This window comes from Somniosus microcephalus, chromosome 7, assembly GCF_052327205.1.
Source record: "Somniosus microcephalus isolate GS21.2 chromosome 7, FLI_Smic_1.0, whole genome shotgun sequence".
NCBI classification, from domain to species: domain Eukaryota; kingdom Metazoa; phylum Chordata; class Chondrichthyes; order Squaliformes; family Somniosidae; genus Somniosus; species Somniosus microcephalus.
This window is the reverse complement of record NC_140993.1, coordinates 150648778-150672468: the sequence shown is the minus strand read 5'-3', so window position 1 is coordinate 150672468 and position 23691 is coordinate 150648778. Positions and strand designations below refer to the sequence as shown.

At 44.8% G+C, this 23691-nt stretch overlaps 1 protein-coding gene across 4 annotated transcripts in view; it reads right to left on the bottom strand.

Moving 5' to 3' along the window:
* sgk3 (serum/glucocorticoid regulated kinase family member 3) overlaps positions 1-23691 on the bottom strand; it is a 171656-nt gene that overhangs the window by 10602 nt on the left and 137363 nt on the right. For all 4 annotated transcript variants that reach the window (XM_085993091.1, XM_085993089.1, XM_085993090.1 and 1 more), the window contains exon 14: positions 9480-9575. In XM_085993091.1, the coding sequence (XP_085849217.1) occupies positions 9480-9575 (96 nt within the window). The remainder of the gene's footprint in view (positions 1-9479; positions 9576-23691) is intronic.

The following is a 23691-nucleotide window of genomic DNA, read 5'->3' as shown; positions in this document are numbered from 1 at the left end:
TTTAAAAAATAATTTTTTCCTTCCCTCAAATAGTTGTGCATTCTCTATACAGTATATTCCAGACATTAGGGCAGGCAGATGGTTTCCTTATAGGGACTATGCCACTTTGTAGTCAGCCATGAGGCTATGTCCAAGAGTGACTTACAATTTACTTTGCTGTGGAAAAATAGAAGTACCACCATTGCTTCCAACACCATATCTAGATTGGAGCATGACATGAGAAGCAATGAGCATGAATGTGCCATTTTGTGCAAACTTCTCAATACTGGGAGAGGAACATGGTAAGGATTTAGTGCCTAATAATGTAAGAGGCATGTTCTGCTGCTTTTACATGGAGCTGATGGAAGACTGGTACTAGTCTGAATTTTTTTTTTTGAAGCCTCAACACAATGGTCGAATGCTGATCAGAAAAGCACACTTATGTATTTGAACAAAGTGTTCATATCTCTAGTGAATAGCATACGTTCATCTAAGGAGAAGCCCTTTGAAGTGCTTTTTTTTAATTTTTATACCCAATAAAAACTGTCTTTCACTTATCAAAGTGCCCTCTACCAGATTAACCTGCACTACTTTAACCAGGTATATCGGAAAGGAAAGACTTCATCTTATTAAAAGCATCACAGGTACCAAGATGCCTTCCGAATGATTGAGTGGTATCCGAGCAGAGCCTGCAGCAGATGGCCAGACGTTGTGGAAAAAAGTATATGAATTACATGCTGACATACTCACATGGAATGAATAAATAAAGCATGAACATAAAAAAAAACGTTTATTCATTGCAATCAGTGGTAAAGGTGAAGGGGTAAAAAGGTACCAAAAAATGGAAGCAAACCACAAGATCAAGGGCAAAGAGAGAGTATGAATATAGATTGGCAGCTAACATAAAAGGGAATTCAAAAGTCTTCTATAGGCATATAAATAGTAAATGGGTAGTAAGAGGAGGTGGAGCTGATGAGGGACCAAAAAGGAGACTTATGCATGGAGGCAGATATGGCTGAGGTACTAAATAAGTACTTTGCATCTGTCTTCAGCAAGGAAGAAGATGCTGCCAAAGTCACAGTGAAAGAGGAGGTAGTGGAGATACTGGATGAGATAAAAATTGATAGAGGAGGTATTGAAAGGCTGTCTGAACTTAAAGTTGATAAGTCACCAGGACCAGATGTGATGCATCCTAGGATGTTGAGGGAAGTTAAGGAGGAAATCGCAGATGTACTGGCCATAATCTTCCAATCCTCCTTGGATACGGGGGTGGTGCCAGAGGACTAGAGAATTGCAAACATTACACCCTTGTTCAAAAAAGGGTGGAAGGATAAACCCAGCAACAACAGGCCAGTCAGTTTAACCTTGGTAGTGGGGAAGCTTTTAGAAACGATAATCAGGGACAAAATTAACAGTCACTTGTACAAGTGTGGATTAATTAAAGAAAGTCAGCACGGATTTGTTAAAGGTAAATCATGCTCAACTAACTTGTTCGAACTTTTTGATGAGATAACAGAGGGTTGATGAGGGCAATGCAGTTGACATGGTGTACATAGACTTCCAAAAGGCGTTTGATAAGACTATTAGGTGGCATTCTGCCAGCAAAGTTGAAGCCCATGGAAGAAAAGGGACAGTGGCAACATGGATATGAAATTGGCTAAGTGACAGGAAACAGAGAGTAGTGGTGAACGGTTGTTTTTCGGACTGGAGGAAAATATGCAATGGTGTTCCACAGGGGTCGGTACTAGGACCACTGCTTTTCTTGATATATATTAATGGCTTGGACTTGGGTGTACAGGGCACAATTTCAAAATTTGCAGGTGGCACAAAACTTGGAAGTATAGTGAACAGTGAGGAGGATAGTGATAGATTTCAAGAAGACATAGACAGGCTGGTGAAATGGGCAGACACGTGGCAGATGAAATTTAACGCAGAAAAGTGCGAAGTGATACATTTTGGTAGGAAGAACTAGGAGAGGCAATATAAACTAAAGGGTACAATCCTAAAAGGGGGGGGGGCATGAACAGAGACCGGGGGTGTTTGTGCACAACGAAGTTATGATGAACCTTTATAAAACACTGGTTCGGCCTCAACTGGAGTATTGTGTCTAATTTTGGGCACCGCACTTTAGGAAGGATGTGAAGGCCTTAGAGAGGGTGCAGAAAAGATTTACAAGAATTATTCCAGGAATGAGGGACTTCAGTTATGGAGCAGAGAAAGTTGAGAGGAGGTTTGATAGAGGTGTTCAAAATCATGAGGGGTCTAGACAGAGTAGAGAGAGCAACTGTTCCCACTGGTGGAAGGGTTGAGAACCAGAGGACACAGATTTAAACTGATTGGCAAAAGAACCAAAGGCGACATGAGGAAAAACTTTTTTACGCAGCAAGTGGTTAGGATCTGGAATGCACTGCCTGAAAGGGTGGTGGAGGCAGATTCAATCGTGGCTTTCAAAAGGGAATTGGATAAGTACCTGAAAGGTCACGGGGAAAGGGTGGGGGAGTGGGACTAGCCAAAATGCTCTTGCAGAGAGCCGGCATGGGCTTGATGGGCCGAATGGCCTCCTTCTGTGCTGTAACCATTCTATGATTCAAAGCTAAGCCATTGACTGACTGGCAGTGAGAATTGCAAACATTTACTTCTTAATGGTTAGGAGTTTGTCTCTCAGGAACAAAGATGTTAACCCAACATTTGTTTTTGTGTGAAATGATAGTCTGGCAATTCCAGATTATAGACCATAGAATAAGAATAAAGACACAATTAAAACATTCTTTATTTGTACTCAGAATGTGGGCGATGCTGGCAAGATCACATTTATTCGGCATCTCTAGTTGCCTTGAGAAAATGGTGGTGAGCCTTTTTGAGTGATTGTACAACTTGCTTGGCCAATTCAGAGGGCATTAAGAGTCAACCATGTAATAAGAACATAAGAAATAGGAGCAGGAGTAAGCATTTTGGCCCCTCAAGCTTGCTCCGTCATTCTAATCTTCTACCTCAGCTCCACTTTCCTGCACAATCCCCATATCCCTTGATTCCCTTAATATCCAAAAATCTATCGATCTCTGTGTTGAATATACTCAATGACTGAGCCTCCACAGCCCTCTGGGGTAGAGAATTCCAAAGATTCACCACCCTCTGAGTGAAGAAATTTCTCCTCATCTCAGTCCTAAATGGCCGACCCCTTATTCTGAGACTGAGAGCCCTGGTTCTAGACTCCCCAGCCAGAGGAAAATTCCTCCCTGCAACTACCCTGTCAAGCCCTGTAATAATTTTGTATGTTTCAATGAGGTCACCTCTCATTCTTCTAAACTCTAGAGAATATAGGCCTAGTCTAATCAATCTCTCCTAATAGGACAACCCCCCCCCCATCCCAGGAACCAGTCTGGTGAACCTTCATTGCACTCCCTCTATGGCAAGTATATCCTTCCTTAGGTAAGGAGACCAAAACTGTGCACAATACTCCAGGTGTGGTCTCACCAGGGCCCTATATAATTGCAGCAAGACATCTTTACTCTTATACTCAAATCCTCTTGTAATAAAGGCCAACATACCATTTGTTTTCCTAATTGCTTGCTGTACCTGCATGTTAACTTTCAATGATTCGTATACAAGGACACCCAGGTCCCTCTGAACACCAACATTTCCCAATCTCTCACCAATTAAAACATACTCTGCTTTTCTATTTTTCCTACCAAAGTGGATAACTTCACATTTCTCCACATTATATTCCATTTGCCATGTTCTTGCCCACTCACTTAGCCTGTCTACATCCTCTTGAAGCCTCTTTGCATCCTCCTCACAACTTACATTCCCACCCAGCTTTGTATCATCAGCAAACTTGGATATATTACATTTGGTCCTCTCGTCCAAATCATTGATATAGATTGTGAATAGCTGAGGCCCAAGCACTGATCCTTGCGGTACCCCACTAGTTACAGCCTGCCAACCCGAAAATGACCCGTTTATTCCTACTCTCTATTTTCTGTCCGTTAACCAATCCTCAATCCATGCTACTATATTACCCGCAATTCTCGGAGTCTGAATTTTGTTTAATAACCTCTTGTGTGGCACCTTATCAAATACCTTCTGAAAATCCAAATACACCACATGCACTGGTTCCCCCCTTAACTATTCTGCTAGTTACAACCTCAATAACAGATTTGTCAAACACGATTTCCTGTTCATAAATCAGTGTTGACTCTGCCCAATCCTATTATTATTTTCTAAGTGCCCTGTTACCACGTTCTAGAATCTATGGAATTTTGGAAAATGACAAACCAATGCATCCACTATCTCTATAGCCACCTCTTTCACAACCCTAGGATGTAGGCCATCAGGTCCAGGGGAGTTGTCAGCTTTCAGTCCTATTAATTTCTCCAGCACTATTTTTCTTTTTACTAATACTAATTTCTTTCAGTTCCTCATTCTCGCTAGGCTCTTGGTTCTCCACTATTTCCGGGAAGTTTTTTGCGTCTTCTTCCGTGAAGACAGACACTGTGGCTGGAATTTTGCCAGCGCTCAGGGGGCGGGTTTGGAGGCGGGACATCCGGCAAAAATCGCAAAGATTGACAGCGGGTCGGAAACCCACTGTCAACCCGCCTCCAATCAATCTTCCCAAGTGTCGGGTCCCCAATTTGCACATGGACCAGATACCTAGCGGTGGGAAGAGGATTATAGCCACTTAACTGCTTGTTAACAGGCAGTTAAGAGGCTTTTTGCAATTTTGACAGTTCTACTGCGGGCTTCCCGCCGTCCGGACACCACGCCAGGTAAGTGTGGCATGTTGCGAGTCTGGTGTAAGATTTCTGCATTGATGACAGCTGCAGAAGTGGTGTGAAGCATCCAATGGTGCACTGGTGAATTTCAGAGGTAAGATAATGTTGGGAAAATCATTTTTAATGCATTTACACTTTTCTGTAGGTAACAAGTTTTGATTTGTATGTGTAGTCCCGCCACATTGAGAGAACCTCCTCACCAGTGACAGATCGCTTTGTAACCTCACCTGCAGCTGCCATCTGTTCTAGCCTAAGGAGGGAGTCACTGGAGAGCCTGGGTGCAAGAGCTCATCTTGGAACAGTGATTGTCAGTACTTGCATGCAGCACCTCAATGCTGTCAAACACTGAGAAATCAGCTGTCAAAAAAATGTGTGGCCCCTTTAAGAAAACCAGCAGATGACGCGTCATCAACTGACGTCATCTGACACCGGCTTCCTCTTAATTGGCTGGCAAGCCCGCAGGGCGGGCTTAACAAGGCTAATCGATGCAAAATCATGTTTGTGCGTCTGATGTCGTTGGGGGCGGGACTGGAACCCGGAAGGCAGCTGTCCCGCACCCAAGCCGCCTCGAACCGAAAAATCACGGCCAAAGTATGTTTAGTTTCTCTGCCATTTTCTTATTCCCCATTATAATTTCTCCTGTCTCAGCCTGTAAGGGACCCACATTTACTTTCACTAATCTTTTCCTTTTTACATACATACAGACAGTCTGTTTTTATGTCTCTCATGCGTTTACTCTCATATTCTATTTTCCCTTTATCAATTTTTTGCTCCTCCTTTGCTGAATTCCAAAATCCTCAGGCTTACTACTCTTTTTGGCAACATTATAAGCCTCTTCCTTTGATCTAATACAATCTTTAACTTCTCGTTAGCCACTGTTGGGACTGCTTCTCCTGTGGGGTTTTTGTGCCTTAAAAGGAATGTATATTTGTTGTAAACTATGTATTAATTCTTTAAATGCTAGCCATTGCTTCTCTACCATCATACCTTTTAATGTAGTTTCCCAATCTACCTTAGCCAACTCGCCCCTCATGCCTACGTAGTTTGCTTGGTTTAGATTTAAGACGCTAGTTTTGGATTAATTCTATCATATTATGGATACTGTTCCCTAAAGACCCTTTTACTACACGGTTATTAATGAACCCTTTCTCATTGCACAGTACTAGATCTAAAATAGCCTGTTCCCTAGTTGGTTCCTCAACATACTGATCTTGAAAACTATCTTGCATACATTCCATGAATTCGTCCTCCACACTATTACTGCAAATGTGGTTTGCCCAGTCTATATGTAGATTAAAGTCCCCCATGATTACTGTATTACCCATGTTACATGTGACTCCAATTTCCTGATTTATACTCTGCCCTACATTACAACTATTGTTTGGGGGCCTATAAACAACTCCCACCAATGTTTTCTGCCCCTTGCTGTTTCTTAGCTCCACCCAAACTGATTCTACTTCTTGATTTTTGGAGCTAAGATCCTTTCTCTCTACTGTCTTTATCCCATCCTTTATTATCACGGCTACCCCTCCTCCTTTTCCATTTTGCCTATCCCTTCTAAAAGTTAAAGTATCCTGGAATATTTAGTTCCCAACCTTGGCCACATTGCAACCACGTCTCTGCTATGGCTATTAGATCAAACCTATTAATTTCTATCTGCGCTATTAATTCATCTATTTTGTTGCGAATGCTTCGCGCACTCAGATATAGTGCCTTTAGCTTTGACTTATTTCTATTTTTCCTTGATATCACCTTAGTCGATGATGCCTTATTACCTTTGTTACTCTCTCTGTCCCTGTCTGACCCACTCTGCTTATTTTTACCCAAAGCTCTACTCTGCTCTAGAGCCTTGACATTTCTCTCGCTGCTTTTAAATTTACTCTTTCCTGAATCCTCCCACGCCCCCTTCATTAGTTTAAAGCCATATCTTGCTGCCCTAGTTATTTGGTTCGCCAGGACACTGGTCCCAGCCCGGTTTAAGTGAAGCCCGTCCCAACGGAACAGCTCCCTCTTTCCCCAGTACTGGTGCCAGTGCCCCATGATCTGAAACCTCTTCCTCTCATACCATTCCTTGAGCCACGCATTTAAACCTCTAATCGGTTTGTCCCAATGCCAATTTGCGCGTGGCTCAAGTAACAATTCAGAGATTATTACCTTTGAGGTTCTGCTTTTTAATTTGGATTCTAGCTCCACAAACTTCCTCAGCAGAACCTTATTCCTAGTTCTACCTATGTCATTGCTTCCTACCTGGACCACGACAACTGGATCCTCCCCCTCCAAGTTCTCTTCCAGCCACGAGGAGATGTCTTTAACTCTGGCACCGGGCAGGCAACACAACCTTCGGAACTCTCGGTCACAGCTGCAGAGAACAGTATCTATCCCCCTGTCTATACTGTCCCCTACCACAACTACATTCCCTTTCACTCCCCCCACTTTAATGGCCTCCTGCGCCATGGTGATCTTGCTCATCCATCCTGCAGGCTTTTCCCTTATCCACACAGGCAGCAAGAACCTCAAGGGCAAAGGCTGAGGCTCCTCCAGCACTGCACCTGGGGTCCCCTTACTTGCCTGAGTTGCAGTCACACCCTCCTGTCTCTGACCACTAACCAGACCTGTACCACTACCTAACCTAAGGGGTGCGACTGCCTCCTGGATCAAAGTGTGCAGGTAACTCTCCCCAACCCTGATGCTCCACAATGTCTGCACCTCAGACTCCAGCTCAAAAACTCTGAGTTGAAGTTGCTCAAGATGCAGGCATTTACTGAAAACATGGTTGTATTTGGATTTCCAGAAGACATTCGATAAGGTGCCACATAAAAGGTTACTGCATAAGATAAGAGCTCAAGGAGTTGGGGGCAATATACTAGCATGGATAGAGAATTGGCTAACAGAAAGCAGACAGTCGGGATAAATGGGTCATTTTTTGGTTGGCAAGCGGTACCTAGTGGGGTGCCAAAAGGATCGGTGCTAGGGCCCCAACTATTTACAATCTACATTAATGACTTGGATGAAGGGATCGAGTGTAATGTAGTCAAGTTTGCGGATGATACAAAGATGGGTGGAAAAGCAAGTTGTGCAGAGGACTCGAAGAATCTGCAAAAAGATGTAGACAGGCTAGGTGAGTGAGCAAATATTTGGCAGATGGAGTATAATGTGGGAAAGTGCGAGGTTATCCACTTTGGCAGGAAAAATAAAAAAGCAAACCATTATTTAAATGGAGAGAGATTACAAAATGCTACAGTTCAGAGGGACCTGGGGGGTCCTTGTGCATGAAACACAAAAAGTTAGCATGCAGGTACAGCAAGTAACTGTTAGATCCGTGATTCTGAGAGTATGATGTTTTTCAATAGCCACACGGATGCTGTAACTTAACAATCAACAGGTATTTACTGGAGTAGGGTAGTCTCAAGACTGGGGGTACAGAGGCATGCTCAAGGCTTATATACAGGTGTGGTCACTGCCGGTACTACAGTATACAGGAGCTGCAAAAGTAGTTCCCTCTTAAAGGTACTACAGTAACCAAAAAGGCAAATGGAATATTAGCCTTTATTTCAAGGGGGTTGGAGTATAAAAGCAGGGAAGTCCTGCTACAACTGTACAATGTATTGGTGAGACCACACCTTGAGTACTGCGTACAGTTTTGGTCTCCTTATTTAAAGAAGGATTTACTTGCATTGGAGGCAGTTCAGAGACGATTCACTAGGTTAATTCCAGAGATGAGGGGTTTGACTTATGAGGAAAGGTTGAGCAGGCTGGGCCTATATTCATTGGATTTTAGAAGAATGAGAGGTGATCTTATCGAAACATATAAGATCCTGAGGGGGCTCGACAGGGTAGATGCAGAGAGGATGTTTCCCCTCATGGGGAAATCTAGAATTCGGGGGCACAGTCTCAGAATAAAGGGTCACCCTTTTAAAACTGAGATGAGGAGGAACTTCTCTGAGGGTCGTAAATCTGTAGAATTCTCTGCCCCAGAGACCTGTGGAGGCTGGGTCATTAAAAACATTTAAAGTGGAGATAGACAGATTTTAAGGGAATGAAGGGTTATGGGGAGTGGGTCGGGAAGTGGCTTTGAGCCCTAGATCAGCCATGATCTTATTGAATGGCGGAGCAGGCTCGAGGGGCCAAGTGGCCTATTCCTGCTCCTATTTCTTATGTTATGTTCTTAATGCTCTCCACAAACTCCCACATGATGCAGTTGCGGCACACCACCTGCACTGCCATCCCTAGATGACCTTGTTTTATTTAATTAAATTTGTAATTAGGTAACTTAGTTTACAGTGCAGTTTCTTGACTACTTACTTGATCTAGATTAAGTTATGGGTACTGAAATTTAAAATTTGCCTGTAACACAAAGCACTATAAGTAGTGTTGGCAAAAAAGTGAACTAGTCACATGTAGCCAGACCAGGTAGGGATGGGCAGGTTGCCTTCCATTAAGTAATGAACAAGTGGGAATTATAATGACAATCTAGCAGCTTTATTGTCATTTTTTCTAGTGGTAGCTAATTTCACAACATGCCCTGATGGGATTTGAACTCTCAACCTCTGGATTGCTAGTCCAGTAGCACTACACTATTGTACCCAAGATGCTGTGTAGTCTGAGAACAATGGACTTCAAGTAAAGCAAAAATGTTGTTGTATCAAACAGATTCAAATGTAGAATATGTTATTAAAAAAATACAAAGAATGCTCAATTAAATATGCAATTACAAACTAGATTACATACCAGGCCATATAGCATTTCAAACAGAACCGAGCCAAGACACCACCAGTCAACGGTGTTGTCATAAGGTTGCTTTTTGAGCACTTCTGGTGCAAGGTACTGAAATAAAAGAGAAATAAACATTTACTAGAATGCAGTAGCCTCTCATTAAAATGTATTTTTATGTTGGGTTTGTTTGCATTTGTCTTTAGTGCTTTTTCTCTGGTTCAAGCTTTAATTTATTTTTTGGAATGGGTTGAGCTCATGCCCAGATCCTGCTCCTTCTTTCTGGTGCATGATAAAGATACACGCGATACTAATTGGAAAGAGTAAGGTGCAAGCATGCAAGGAGTAAACAAGATATAAAATCTGACTGAAGCATCCTGATTCTATGATTAAATTCTTAGTAAATCTCTATCCCTTCAAATATTGGGGCAGTAATTCCTCCCCAAACGCGCGAGTACGGAAGGGGTACTCACGCGTCTGGCCGGAGGAAATGCCGGTTTTCAGCATGCACAGCGCATGCGCTGAAAACCGGCATTTCCTCTCCTCTAACCCAAGAGGTGAAGAGGCTAGCACGTGCGCTGTAGGGGGCAGCGCGTGCGTCTTGGATTTCCTCTGTTTTGGGGGATTTGTGCATGTGTAAAGGCCTCCGGTCTTTACGCTTGTAAAAAGCACACGTAAGTATTTATTTTTACAGGTAAGTGGTGTTTTAGTGCAATTTAGACATTTTTTTTCCACAGGTTTATTATTTTAAAGAATCTACAATAAGGTAAGTTTAGTTTTAGACCCTTTTCATTAAAAATTTATTTTTTTCAAAAAAAAAATTGTTTAAATTATTTTTTTTAACTTATTTATACTTAATTTAATGATTGGGGTGTTTTTTAAAATTTTATTTAAAGTTTAAGTAGTGTTTTGGGGTGCAGTACTTCTCATGAGTTTGGCAGTTCTTACTCTCAAACTTATGAATGAAGTTTCCCCTCCCCTGATTGGCTGAACAGTGCTCACCTGATCCCAGCCGGCACATCGCACTAATTACGCCGCTGGGTCAGGTTAGCACAGCGCGCCGACATCAGAACCTGGCCACTGACAGGAAATCCACTGCGGGCCAGGTTTCAGATGTCGGCGCGCAGGGTGAGTGCACATCGGGGGCTTGAACGTGCGGCAAGCCCCCGACACCAAGTTCTGGGCCATTAGGTTACATAGTGACGGTTTAATCAGATTGCAGTCATTTGTGGCTATTTATAGAGGGAACTTCAGACCACAGCATTGTATTCATGGGTCAAAGTTCTTATTAACAAAAACAGGACAATGCTCACTTTTCTCCTGAACTAACTGAATTTATATGAATTTGCATCTCAGAATTTGCATGTTTTAAAGGCACGCATTCCTGCAATTTAGTTAGCAGGTTCTTAACTAGTGAAAAACAGGCATTCATCCATTTTAACATTAAGGAAAATTTCAGGTCCCCAAGCGGTTCTTTAAAAATTGCATTCCGTTGCCACATAAGATCTTCACTTCTGCTATCCATCTTGCTTCAACTGACAGGCTGGGATGGTTCAGACTACAAATTTTGGATGGCCATCATTATTCAACGCAACTAGCCCCAAAATGATGGGACCCTGGAGACCCGCCCACAAATCTTTGCTCAGTCTCGCTCAGACAGTTGTCATTCTGGCCAATAAATTTGAACAAAACGATCCAGTTCAGTAGTTCTCAAACTTTTTTTTTCCCCAACTGCTTGGCGCCACAAAACCTCGCACTCACACTGCTCCAGTTAAGGACTGGTAATTCTGCAACAAAATGTCTTGCTCGCTCCCTTGACTTTTTTTTTGTTCTATCTTTTTTCTCCCTCACTTTCAAGGATGTAGGCATCACATTTTTAATTTTACAATCTTCTTCCAAATGCTAACCTCCCTCCTTTGCCACACTGTGCCACTAGTGCATACATTTCTGAGGGAGGGGCAATGGAGCCATGCTCCGTAAAAGATGTTTAATTTTCCCATTCAAATTATACATTCTGGTTCATTTAAAAACATTTGCTTCACAATTGATAGATTTTTGATTTAAAACATTACAAGAAAAGCGACATCTGGATTTATCCATATTCAACGGACCAGATCAGTGCTTTCCCAAAGACGAGCGAGCGCGAGTCAGTCTGCAAGCTTCACAGAGGCATTGTCTCCCTCTAACCTCCTACCCTAGTTCGCAGAGGCAGTCTCTCTATTCAAATACCCCCACCTCTCACAGAAACTTTATACCTCATTGATGTGCAACTTAACAGCTAGCTCTGGAAGCAGCTCCTACTCAAGTGCTTTGCTTCAGTTCAGGATTGAGATTGGACTCTGTTGCAGGTGGGAATTCCTGACTGATCACAAGGTCAGAAATTCCCTCTTGCAGCATCAAGTAAAATCCCAGAACAATGCCTGGTATGAGCAGCAGCCAGGGCCAGCAGCATACATGCCAACCTAAAAAATCAACAAAAGCCAAGCAAAAATTACAAAAACACTGGTAATTCAGAATCAATCCTGAATATAGACCTATAACAGATAGTTACACTGTAGGATGGGTCCACTCTAGATAGAGATCCATCTTGTTTTTCAGACTGAGAGATTGGTAGAGATAATAATTAGTACCCGAGGATGATGTGGAAGAGCCACAACTGAAGAATCATATTCAAAAGTACATGGTTCGAAAAAAAGAGTGAAACTAAAAATAGAGAATTCACCAGATCCAGAGTATGTATTCCAGAATACAAAAGGAGTTTAAGGAAAAAGTAGCTGAGGTATTAACCATAATTTCCCAAACCTCTTTGGAAACAGTAAATGTGTCAAATAACTGGAGAGTGGAAAAAGTTACACCCCTATTCAAGAAAGGATAAAAGCCAGGAAATTATAGGCCAGATAGATTTACCTTGGTTGTGGGCAAACTTCTAGATTACATAATAGGGGATGAAATTACTGAACAATTAGAAAGACAAAGGCTGACCAGTAACAGTCATGGATTTGTAAAAACAGGTTGTGGTTGACTAAGTTAATCGAATATTTTTAGGAAACCACAGAAAGATAAAGGGAATGCAATCAATCCACATATGTAAGGTGCCACATGAGACACAGATTACAAAAATTAAGGCACATAGACATAGGGGGGCATGGCAAACTGTGAGGGAGATTAGAATTGGCTGATACAGTTCAATGCAGAGAAATGGGTGTAAAAGTCAGATAGCCAACTAGTGAAGGATAGAGCACTAGAGCCTAGTCTTTAGTTGCTTACAAACCTTTATTTGCAGAGACACACATTACAGAGGCAGCACGGTGGCATAGTGGTTAGCACTGTTGCCTCACAGCGCCAGGGACCCGGGTTCAAATCCGGCCTCGGCTGACTGTCTGTGTGGAGTTTGCACATTCTCCCCGTGTTTGCGTGGGTTTCCTCCGGGTGCTCCGGTTTCCTCCCACAGTCCAAAGATGTGCGGGTTAGGTTGATTGGCCATGATAAAAATTGGCCCTTAGTGTTAGGGGGGATTAAATACGTGGGGTTACGGGGATAGGGTTTGGGTGGGATGGCTATCGGTGTAGGGACCGGGTGCTAGGGTTTGGATGATCAGCCATGATCTCGTTGAATGGCGGAGCAGGCTCGAAGGGCCGAATGGCCTACTCCTGCTCCTATCTTCTATGTTTCTATACTGTGCACCCCAAAGATAAGCTTGCAACCCTTCCTCAGCTTACTCCCATATATGTGCACAAGAGAATCCTTAATCGTTTCTCACTCACATTTTTTGTAGAGTGTACATTATCCCACAATGAACGATTGTTTACAGAACATTCAATGGGTATACTACCTTCAGTACTCCCATTGTACAGGATGTCACTCAAGATACTTGCCAAATAGAATATCCACTGCCTCCTCAAGCGCCAATGTTCTTTTAACAACCCTTTTTATTTTTTAGATTCCCAAGCTAAATAACAACATTTCCCATTCTCACTCATAAGAAACACTTTGAAACCAGCTGCATTAGAATACGCATCAGCAAGATTAGCATGTGAAGCATCGCTGAAGATAACTAGCTTCATGTTTTTTGGGTCACCTAAGAATGGGAACTAAAGTACGTTTTTTCCAGATTTAATTTTCTTAATGTTTTATTTGCTCTTAAAACATTCTCTACTATGGGGTGTTTCATTGAAGAACTTAATTCCAACACATCAAAAGTAACATCTGGTCTAATCCGAGTGCACAACTTGTTCAACTGACCACTCAAGCTTCGCAATTGCTGTCTCTTTAGGTCTTTGTCTCTGTCTGATCTATTCAAGCTACGGCCTCTACGTGATCTCTCTCGCACTATCGGAGGCTCTTTGTCTAGTTCATGATCGTTTTCTGACATGAGAGTCACCTCTGGACTCCCCATCACTACTTGTACTGCACTTTCTTACTTTATACTCTTTCACCCATTCTGCCAGTCCATGGACCTCGCTGCTTGCCCATCATCCTGAACATTCAACCAAAATTTAAACCTACCAGTAGTTTTTCCTGCACGTCCCAAAATTGTCGCATCTCTCTAATCATTAGTCCCTCTGGAACATATGTCACCTATGTCCCCACTTTGGGTAATTGTTACATGGATGTGATAGATATGTCATGTGTGTCATCATCACTCATATTACCACTGTCCAGCCCTTGATCTACCTCATTCTGTCCCTCAGGAGCCTCATCAAAAAATCATGAACATTTGAGGTCTAGGGTGCCTCATTTACTTCTATCAACTGCTGAGTCTGAGATATTATAATTAATTCCAATTAGTCATGAGGAATGAACCTTAAAAGTTTGCTTGCCATGGTTGACAAGTACCGTCTTACCATCATAACCTATTACCCTACTAGGGGCTTTCCATTCCCTATGACCCTTTCTTTTGTAGTATGCCATCTATTCCAATAACATCGGTGCCCTTGCAGGGGGGGGGGGGGGTGGGAAATCACACCTTGGTCCTCTGAATCATTCCACGATCAGCCCCAACACCAACATCACCAGGCACACCAACAACACCATCAACCTTCAACACCATCACCTGATGCTGCACAGGACACCGGGCATCAGCACCTGACAACATTGTTGCATGGGAGGCGGGATGACGGCGGAAGAGCTGGTTGGCGGGTTCCAGTCCCGCTCCCGTCTGCAGCCGCTCTCTAAAAATGATTTTCCGCAGATTGGCCTCGTTAAGCCCGCCCTGCGGGGTTCCTGGCCAATTAACAGGAAGCGGGTCTGATGACATAATTGGCTGACGCGTCATCAGCTGGTTTCCTTAAAGGGACCACGGCCACATTGATTTTGACAGTTGTGCTGTCAGTGTTCTGCAGCATTGAGGTGCTGCAAATACTGACAAGCACTGCACAAAGGTGCATGTCTGCACCCAGGCTCTCGCATGACTCCCTCCATATGCTTATGGAGGGAGTCACAGCACGCAGGGAGGTTCTCTTCCCATACCATGGGTGGAAGAGACCTCCCCAGGAGATCAACGCAGTCTGGTTGCACATTGCATAGGAGGACACAAGCAGGGATGTTGTCAGGAGTCCCTGGCTGCAATGGCACCAACCTTTCAATGATCTCAGATGATCACAAAACGTTACTGCAAAGCCACACTCAAACTCACCCTGCTGTGCGACTCATCACATCCCCATCACTCTGCCTTCCATACCCTACTCCTGCACATACTTACTCACACCAACTTACCTTGCACCTTCACCCATCCCTCTCTATCTACATTATTATCACTTCCCCATCTCACTAGCCACCCCTCACACTCACCCTCATCCTACTGCAAGCATACCAACTAACAACACACAAGGGTAGGCACTTGAGAGGTTTAGCCAATGTTCATGTGAAGTTTCTGGTAATGTGTTGTCATACATTGAAACCTATATTTTCAACACTTCACCTTATTGGACAGATCTGTGCGCATCTTGAGAAGTGTCTTAGTGAGTTCCAGTGAATGTTGAAACATAACTTCCCCTCAACCACCCCCCCCCCCCCCCCTCCTCTGCTATTGTGATGTGTGAAAGGAATGGCTTGGACATTATAGGGATGCTTTATGGCACTGGTGTGGGATGGTGTCAACCAGGCGCATCATGTGGCAGCCAGGGTGTACAGCATCAAGTGAAGTAAATCTGGCCATGGTGGTGCCATTGCTGGCCTCCCGGGCAGCAATGCTGTCAGGTGCTGATGCCCTGTGTCCTGTGCAGCATCAGGTGATGGTGTTGTGACTGATCATTGAAGGATTCAGAGGACCAAGGTGTGATTTTTTTCCCCAAGGGCACTGATGTTGCTGGAATAGAAGGCAGCTGCAGTTGAGATGACAGAAGCGATCTGTCAATGGTGAGTGAGGTTGTTCCAATGAGGTGGCACTGGACATACAGTTGGCTCTAAACACTAGAGAAATCTCTCTATGTCTTACAAATGCAGTAAGCAACAGTTTGAGCTCTGAAACTGAAAAGCTGCAGCATAGTATCCTTTATACCACTTCTGCAGCTGTCAGGTTATCAGATAAATCAAAGCAGACTCAACTCACGCCAGGGTGAGCTGGCATGTTCCCCGAGCAGCGGGTAACCTGTGGGGGAGCACGCAAAATTAGAAGGTAGGCTCAAAATAGCACTAAATTGGCTGTAAACAAGCCATTTAATGATCTCAATTGTCTCCCCCGCCGCTTGGTGTCGGGCCAGTTCTGCGCAGACAGACCCGACACCAGAGAGACTCGTGGAGGCGGGGTAACAGCAGGTTTCCTACCCGGTCAATCTTTGCTATTTTGACAGCGGATCCACCTCCAAACCCGCACTCTGAGCGCTGGCAAAATTCAGCCCCAAATCTCCTGAATTGAACTCTGTCTCAGACAGTCTAATACGATGCCTCAGTGCTCTACGAATATTCTTGGATACCTCAGCCTTGGTAAAAGCCCGTCACTCTGCATTAAATGCTCAGAAAAAAAAATAGCACTAATTGTAGTACGTTCGGGAGCAGGAAGATCATCACAAAGAACAGAAGGTAATTTGGGATTGCGTCCAGACTAGTTGGTAAGGATTATATCCTCCAACCATCTGAAGAGAATTCGTGTGAACTGCCTATGCTAGGGTAGTTGACAAGTTACACTTTGGTCGATCAGCCAAAATTTTACGCACCATGTCATCAATCACAGCATGATTCATTTCACAAAGACCATTCCTAAAAGGGCTCTCAGCTGTTGTATTCATGACAATTCTATTCATATTCTCACACATATCTCTGAACTCCTTATTAGCGAATTCAACTCCATCGTCGGTCACAAACTTTGCTAGTGTCCCAAGTCCAGTCCCTATCCATTTTTCCATAATTTTAATCTATAATAACCTTCTTCTCCTTACTATATATTAGTTTAAAAATACATAATCTCGTAGCCAGGTCAATAAAATGTAAGATGAAAACATTTGTGTCTTTGTCCCATACCTTTAAATTCATGGCAACTACCTCATTAAAGTCATATGCCAATGGAAGACTTACAATAGGATGTGGGGCCGTCCTTCTATACTTCTTGCAGATTTCACAATTCTCGCTAATTTCTTCTATTATCCTCGCATACGCCTCATCAACTTCACCTGCATCTTTTAGCAGGTATTTTAAATGTTGACAAGTAGGGTGGGCAAACTGTCTATTAGCTACAACACTGGCATCTACCTGACAATGTGGAAAACTGCCCAGTATGTCCTGTCCACAAAAAGCAGGACAATTCTAATGCAGCCAATTATCACCCCATCAGTCTACTCTCAATCATCAGCAAAGTGATGGAAAGGGTTGTCGACAGTGGTATCAAGTGGCACTTACTCACCAATAACCTGCTTACTGATGCTCAGTTTGGTTTCTGCCAGGACCACTTGGCTCCAGACCTGATTACAGCCTTGGTCCAAACATGGACAAAAGAGCTGAATTCCAGAGGTGAGGCGACAGTGACTGCCCTCGACATCAAGGCAGCATTTGACAGAGTGTGGCACCCTGTAAAATTTAAGTCAATGGGAATCAGGGGGAAAAATCCACACTGGCTGGAGTCATATCTTAGCACAAAGATGGTTGTGGTTGTTGGAGGTCAATCATCTCAGCCCCAGGATATCGCTGCAGGAATTCCTCAGTGGAGTGTCCTAGGCCCAAGCATCTTCAGTTGCTCCATCCATGACCTTCCCTCCATCATAAAGTTCAGAAGTGGAGATGTTTGCTGATGACTGCAGAGTGTTCAGTTCCATTCACAACTCCTCAGATAATGAAGCAATCCATGCCCACATGCAGCAAGACCTGGATGACATTCAGGCTTGGGCTGATAAGTGGCAAGTAACTTTCGCGCCACACAATGGCTATCGCCAACAAGAGAGAGTCTAACCACCGCCCCTCGACATTCAACGGCATTAGCATCGCCAAATCCGTCACCATCAACATCCTGGGGGTCACCATTGACCAGAAACTTAACTGGACCAGCCACATAAATACTGTGGCTACAAGAGCATGTCAAAGGCTGGGCAGTCTACACCTCCTGGCTCACCAAAGCCTTTCCACCATCTACAAGGCACAAGTAAGGAGTGGGATGGAATACTCTCTATTTGCCTGGATGAGTGCAGCTCCAACAACACAAGAAGCTCGACACCATCCAGGGCAAAGCAGCCCGCTTGATTGGCACCCCATCCACCACTTTAAACATTCATTCACTCCACCACCGACGCACCATGGCTGCAGTGTGTACCATCTACAAGATGCACTGCAGCAACTCGCCAAGGCTTCTTCAACACCACCTCCCAAACCCGCGACCTCTACCACCTAGAAGGACAAGGGCAGCAGGTGCATGGGAACACCATCACCTCCAAGTTCCCCTCCAAATCACACACCATCCCAACTTGGAAATATCTCACTGTTCCTTCATCGTTGCAGAGTCAAAATCCTGTAATTCCCTCCCTAACAGCACTATGGCGCACCACCACCTTCTGAAGAGCCATGAGGGATGGGCAATAAATGCTGGCTTTGCCAGCGACGCCCACATTCCATGAACAAATAAAAAAATTGTAACTTTAAGACAATTTTTTTTTCATTCTCAATCCCTTATCCTGATGCCATTAATACTTGCCTAACACATTGATGAGAAACATCAGGTTTTGTTAAGGGAATAAGATAATGTCCTGATTGGTTAAACTGCAGTTTAACCAATTTCCCCAAAATAATTGCCTTAGCGTGTTCCATGACCAGTTTAATTTGTGCCTTTTTCATGGATGGTTTACTCAAAAGCATAGGCATCTCATTAGAGATTACATCCGTACTTATAAAATGGCTTACTCCAGCTATTTTACATGGAATTACCACTCGAGTAACCTCAAATTGTTGTCATCTCCAAACCTAAAGCATGTCGTACTTTTATGTTCCTTAACCTTGCGTCGACCATCAGTACTTAGTGAATCAAGATAATATTTTAACCAAAACAAAAGCAAAATACTGCGGATGCTGGAAATCTGAAATAAAAACAGGAATGCTGGAAATACTCAGCAGGTCAGGCAGCATCTGTGGAGAGAGAAACAGAGTTAACATTTCAGGTCGATGACCCTTCGTCAAGACGACAAAGGGTCATTGACCTGAAATGTTAACTCGGTTTCTCTCTCCACAGACGCTGCCTGACCTGCTGAGTATTTCCAGCATTTTCTGTTTTTATTTAATATTTTAACCAATCTACCCCGCATACAGTTGAAGTACGTGCACTAATACCGTACAATTAAAGGAGTCCATGACAAATACATTCATCACAGGATTAAAACTCCTTGGGACCAGAATAATCAGTTCATATTCATCATGATCTTCATCCTCAGAGCTACTTTCTTCATGTGTCATTGCAAAGACTCTGCATCTTCGTTCTGGGCAATTCACTGCATAATGATACTTGGAGTCACAACTAAAGCAGCTATTGAGTTTTCCTTGGGCATTCCTGAAATTCATTTGCCCATTATTATTGTCTCAATTTTGTCTTCTGTTGATATAGTTGGATTTTCTATACGTGCTTTCCTCACCATTCTGTCTGTCTTTAATCCTTCTGTTATATTGACGCCTGCATCCGGTATTGGGAATATTTCGAAACCTGGTAACCATTGAATCTTTTACTCTGTGTGTCACGGCGTAATGCCTCATTTGTTCCATGAAGGCTGAAGGGAATGACTGAATCCCCAGGATATTTTTTTTATTTTTTTAAAATTTTTTTTTAAGGCAGCAGACATCTGCTCCAACAGTCTCCTTTTCTGAGAACTGGACGCCAGTTACGACCAGTTGCTTGTCCATACGAGACACCTTAGCACAATCTAGTAATTTAAATGCTAGTACCGATCCAGGGATTCCCAAATTAAACTTTGTCAACCTTTTGTACAATTTGTTAAAGTCTATGATATACTCTTCCATTGAACAACCATCCGTTTTCCAAAATCTATCAAATTCTAACCAGGCCTCATAAGCATTTAACAGGTCATCTTCTGTAGATTTCATTCTGGAAATCCATTAGAAAGTCAAAACATTCATCATTATCCAACTGATCAGCTTCCATTTCAGAAAATACCTCAACGACTGATTTTACTTCGTTCAGGAAGCAACAATGTCAAGGCCATGCCTTGTTTTCTCTTTGGTAGAGCAGTAACCAGTGTCCACATATCAACTTCATTCTTCTACTGGTCATACAATTCTGACTCAGAACATTAGAGGGTAGTCGTACTTCGACTATTTAAACTTGCTTTGACATTTTCCACAAGGTCACTAGGCTTTCAAGTTTTATGTCCTCAAAAAAAATACTGGTTTCTAACCTCCCCCTTTAGGCAACCATTCTCTGCTACCATGTCAGATAGCCTGGTGGTGCAGGATAAAGAGTACCAGAGCCCAATCTTTAATTACTTACACTTTTATCTGTTGATTTCAGTGATTGAAGGCTGGTGGAATCACCAATAAAAAAGGAAGTGCCCCCTTTTAAAGGGGGGCAACCAATAAACTGTATATTAAACAGAATTTAAATGAAATGCAACAAAATCAGAATTTTGTTTCTGGGGTGATGGAGGCCTTCCACGACTGGTGGTATTGCAGTGCTTCATCTCCAGGGACACCCAGGCGCGAACATAGCTGCGGAAGAGAGGCAGGCAGACGGGCCGATCGACCGCCCTCTGCCTGGACCTGTTAGTGGCCAACTTGGCCAGACCCAAGAGCAGCCCAAAAAGGAGGTCCTCCGATCTGCCCGCTCCAATTCGTGGGGCAGAAGTGCATCAAACAATTGAGGAGCAGCCCCTTCAAAAATTGGAAGAGAAGCTGCAACCTCTCACACTCGATTATGCATGGAACACTGACTCCTCCAGGCCGCAGAAATTGCAGGTGGCCTGGGAGTCTGTGAACCTACTTAAAAATTTGTTGCACGGGACTGCTCCATGCAGCACCCTCCACGCCAAGTCCTCAATAGAAAAGGGGAGGACTCCCGCGTAGAGTGCCCTTCACTGGGGTCCCCCGCATCCTACGGATGGCAAGATGGCACTCCAAGGTGGGTCCGGACAGCAGATAAGGAAGGCAAAGTGGAGAGCGTGTAAGAACTGCCCATACAGGACACCGTTCCATACACAGTGGAAAGGCACGGAAGGGATCTCCGAGAGACAGCTCAAGCTGTGAATCGCCAGTTCCCCGGGGCAGGTTTAGGGGCCTGGCACCGATGAGAAATTCAATCTGAATGGGGGTCAGTTCGGATGGGATCACTCCACATGGTTGAGCCTCCTCGACACACCTAGTGGAGTCGGGGCCGAGTGACTCTTTTAGCATCTCGGTGGCTTTGACCGCGAACCAGATGCCATGCTAGGACATGCACTGTGCCAGCTCCTTTAAGATCCAGTACGCCCCTGATTCTGGTCACTGTCAGCCAGGGCCCTCCCCTCCGCTAGCCACCTGAAACCGTGGTTGTGGAGGTGCGGATTCTTGAGCAGCATCTACCGTCGGATAGCTGCCACACCTGACGGGGGAGAACTCCGGCTGGAGGTGACCATGTTCCAGATCCTGATCAGTTCCTGCTAAAAGACAGACAGGCTGCACCCCAGTTTTATAAACAGGAGCTGTGTGTCGTAATTGAGGCGTGCAGCTGGCGGAAGAAATACATCACCAGCGCATACCATCTGGGAGGATCCTCAGCGTACAGGTATCTCTGCAGGGTCTGAAGATGGAAAGTCGCAGCCTGGATATGAAAGCACACCAGCGCCTGACTGCCCTCCCTAAGCAGGAGTCTCAGAATAGCGGCAGAGACCCAATGCTTCCTTTTGTTCCAGAAGAAGTCAACAAGCTTCTTCTGTATCTTGGTGACAAACTCGGGGAGGGATCAAAGTAATCAACCGGTACCACAGCACAGCAGCCACCAGTTGATTTATGACCAGCGCTCAACCCCTGTAGGACAGCACTTGGAGCAATCCTGTCCAGCAATCTTGGCGAGCTGTGACTTTGGCATCCAGCTCTTGCCAGATCGCCGGCCAGGCTTCCTCAGCAGGGCCAAGGTAGATTCCCAGGTAGAGGAGATGAGTGGTACTCCAGGAAAAAGGTCCAAACTCCTCTAGCAGCAAGTCTACCCACCACTAGTCCACCAGGAATCCGGAACATTTCTCCCAGCTGATCCTTGCAGAGGACACAGCAGAGTAGACCTGCTGGCACTCGCGCATCTTCTGCAAGTCAACTGGATCTGTGACCATGAGGAGCACATCATCGGTGTAAACCGAGAGGACGACGTCCACGCCCGGCCCTTGCAGAGCCAGTCCAGTCAACATCTTCTGCATGAAGTGCAGGAAAGGCTCCACACAGATGGTATATAACTGGCCAGACCAGTTAACCTTAATCAGACACTTCGCAGCAGCGTACAGAAGTGGGATCCGGGCGACAAAATGCACCCTGAACCCGAATGCGCACAGAGTTCCAAAGAGGTACTCGTGATCTACCTTATCAAACGTCTTCTCCTGATCCAGGAAAAGGAAGGTGACCGACAGACCAGCTGTCTGGGAATTGTGGACCAGGTCCCGGACCAGATGGATGTTGTCGTGGATGGTTTGGCCCGGGACTGTGTCGGACTGCTCGGGGTGGATCATGTGGGTCAGGTGAGCAGACATTGCCCTGCCAAATATCTTGTAGTCTGTGCCGAGGAGGGAGACCGGGCGCCAGTTCTTAAGTAGGTGGAGATCGCCCCTCTTGGGCAGCAGAATGATAACTGCCCTGCCCCAAAAAAGGAGCATCTCCCCAGTCCCAGACTTTCCCCCAGGACGTCCCAGAATGCCCTGTGAAACTTCACAGTCAGCCCATCCAGCCCCGGGGACATACCCCAAGAGAGTTGGTTGATGGCACTGTTCAGCTCCGCTAGGCTTAGCGGAGCATCAAGCTGTTCAGCGTTTTCCAGGTTGACCTTTGGCAGGTTCTCCCACAAAACTCTGCAAGCATCCTCGCTGGACGGGTCCGGAGAGAACAGAGCCCTGTAATATTCAATTCAATTTCAATTTTATTTGTCACAAAACCAAATACAGCAAGTGAAATCCAGTCAGTGAAATGCTTTTTTCTTAACGAGCCGAGCGCACCAAGCAGCAAAGGACACTTAGCTGCCTGGTACGCACGGAGCCCGCAAGGACGGCAGCCATCTTCATCGGCGCCATAATAGGCCCGGGACTTAGCACCAGTGCCCTCTGGATCAGAGACCAGGGATCTGTCGTCAGCCAGCAGCCCCAAGAACTGTTTACGGACCCCCTGCCTTTTTTCCAGCAAGTAGAAGCAGGAGCCGTGGTCCAGGTCTTGGAGGAACTGGATCCGCAACCTCACGTACCCGTCTCGGGACCAGATGAGCTGCAGTTCCTTCACCCATCTTCAATTCGTACACCTTCCGCAGGGTCGGGTCTTCGACGACTTGCTTGAGACGGGACTCCAGGTCGAACACCTCCTTCTCCAACCGCCTGACCCAGGCCTTCCATCTCTTGGTCGGCCTCCTTGTATACTCCTGACAGAAGAGATGGACGTGAACCTTGCCCACGTCCCACCATTGCCTCAAGGAGGGGAAGCCCCTCTGCTTCCTTCTCCAGTCGGTCCAGAATCGACGGAACGAATCCCAGAACCACTTGCCCTCCAGCAGCAGGTTGTTAAAATGCCAGTATGTGGACTCCACCCGTGCGAGGTGTGGAGTGAGCTCTGCTCACACCAGGCACCAGCCGCATGGAAGCCGCCA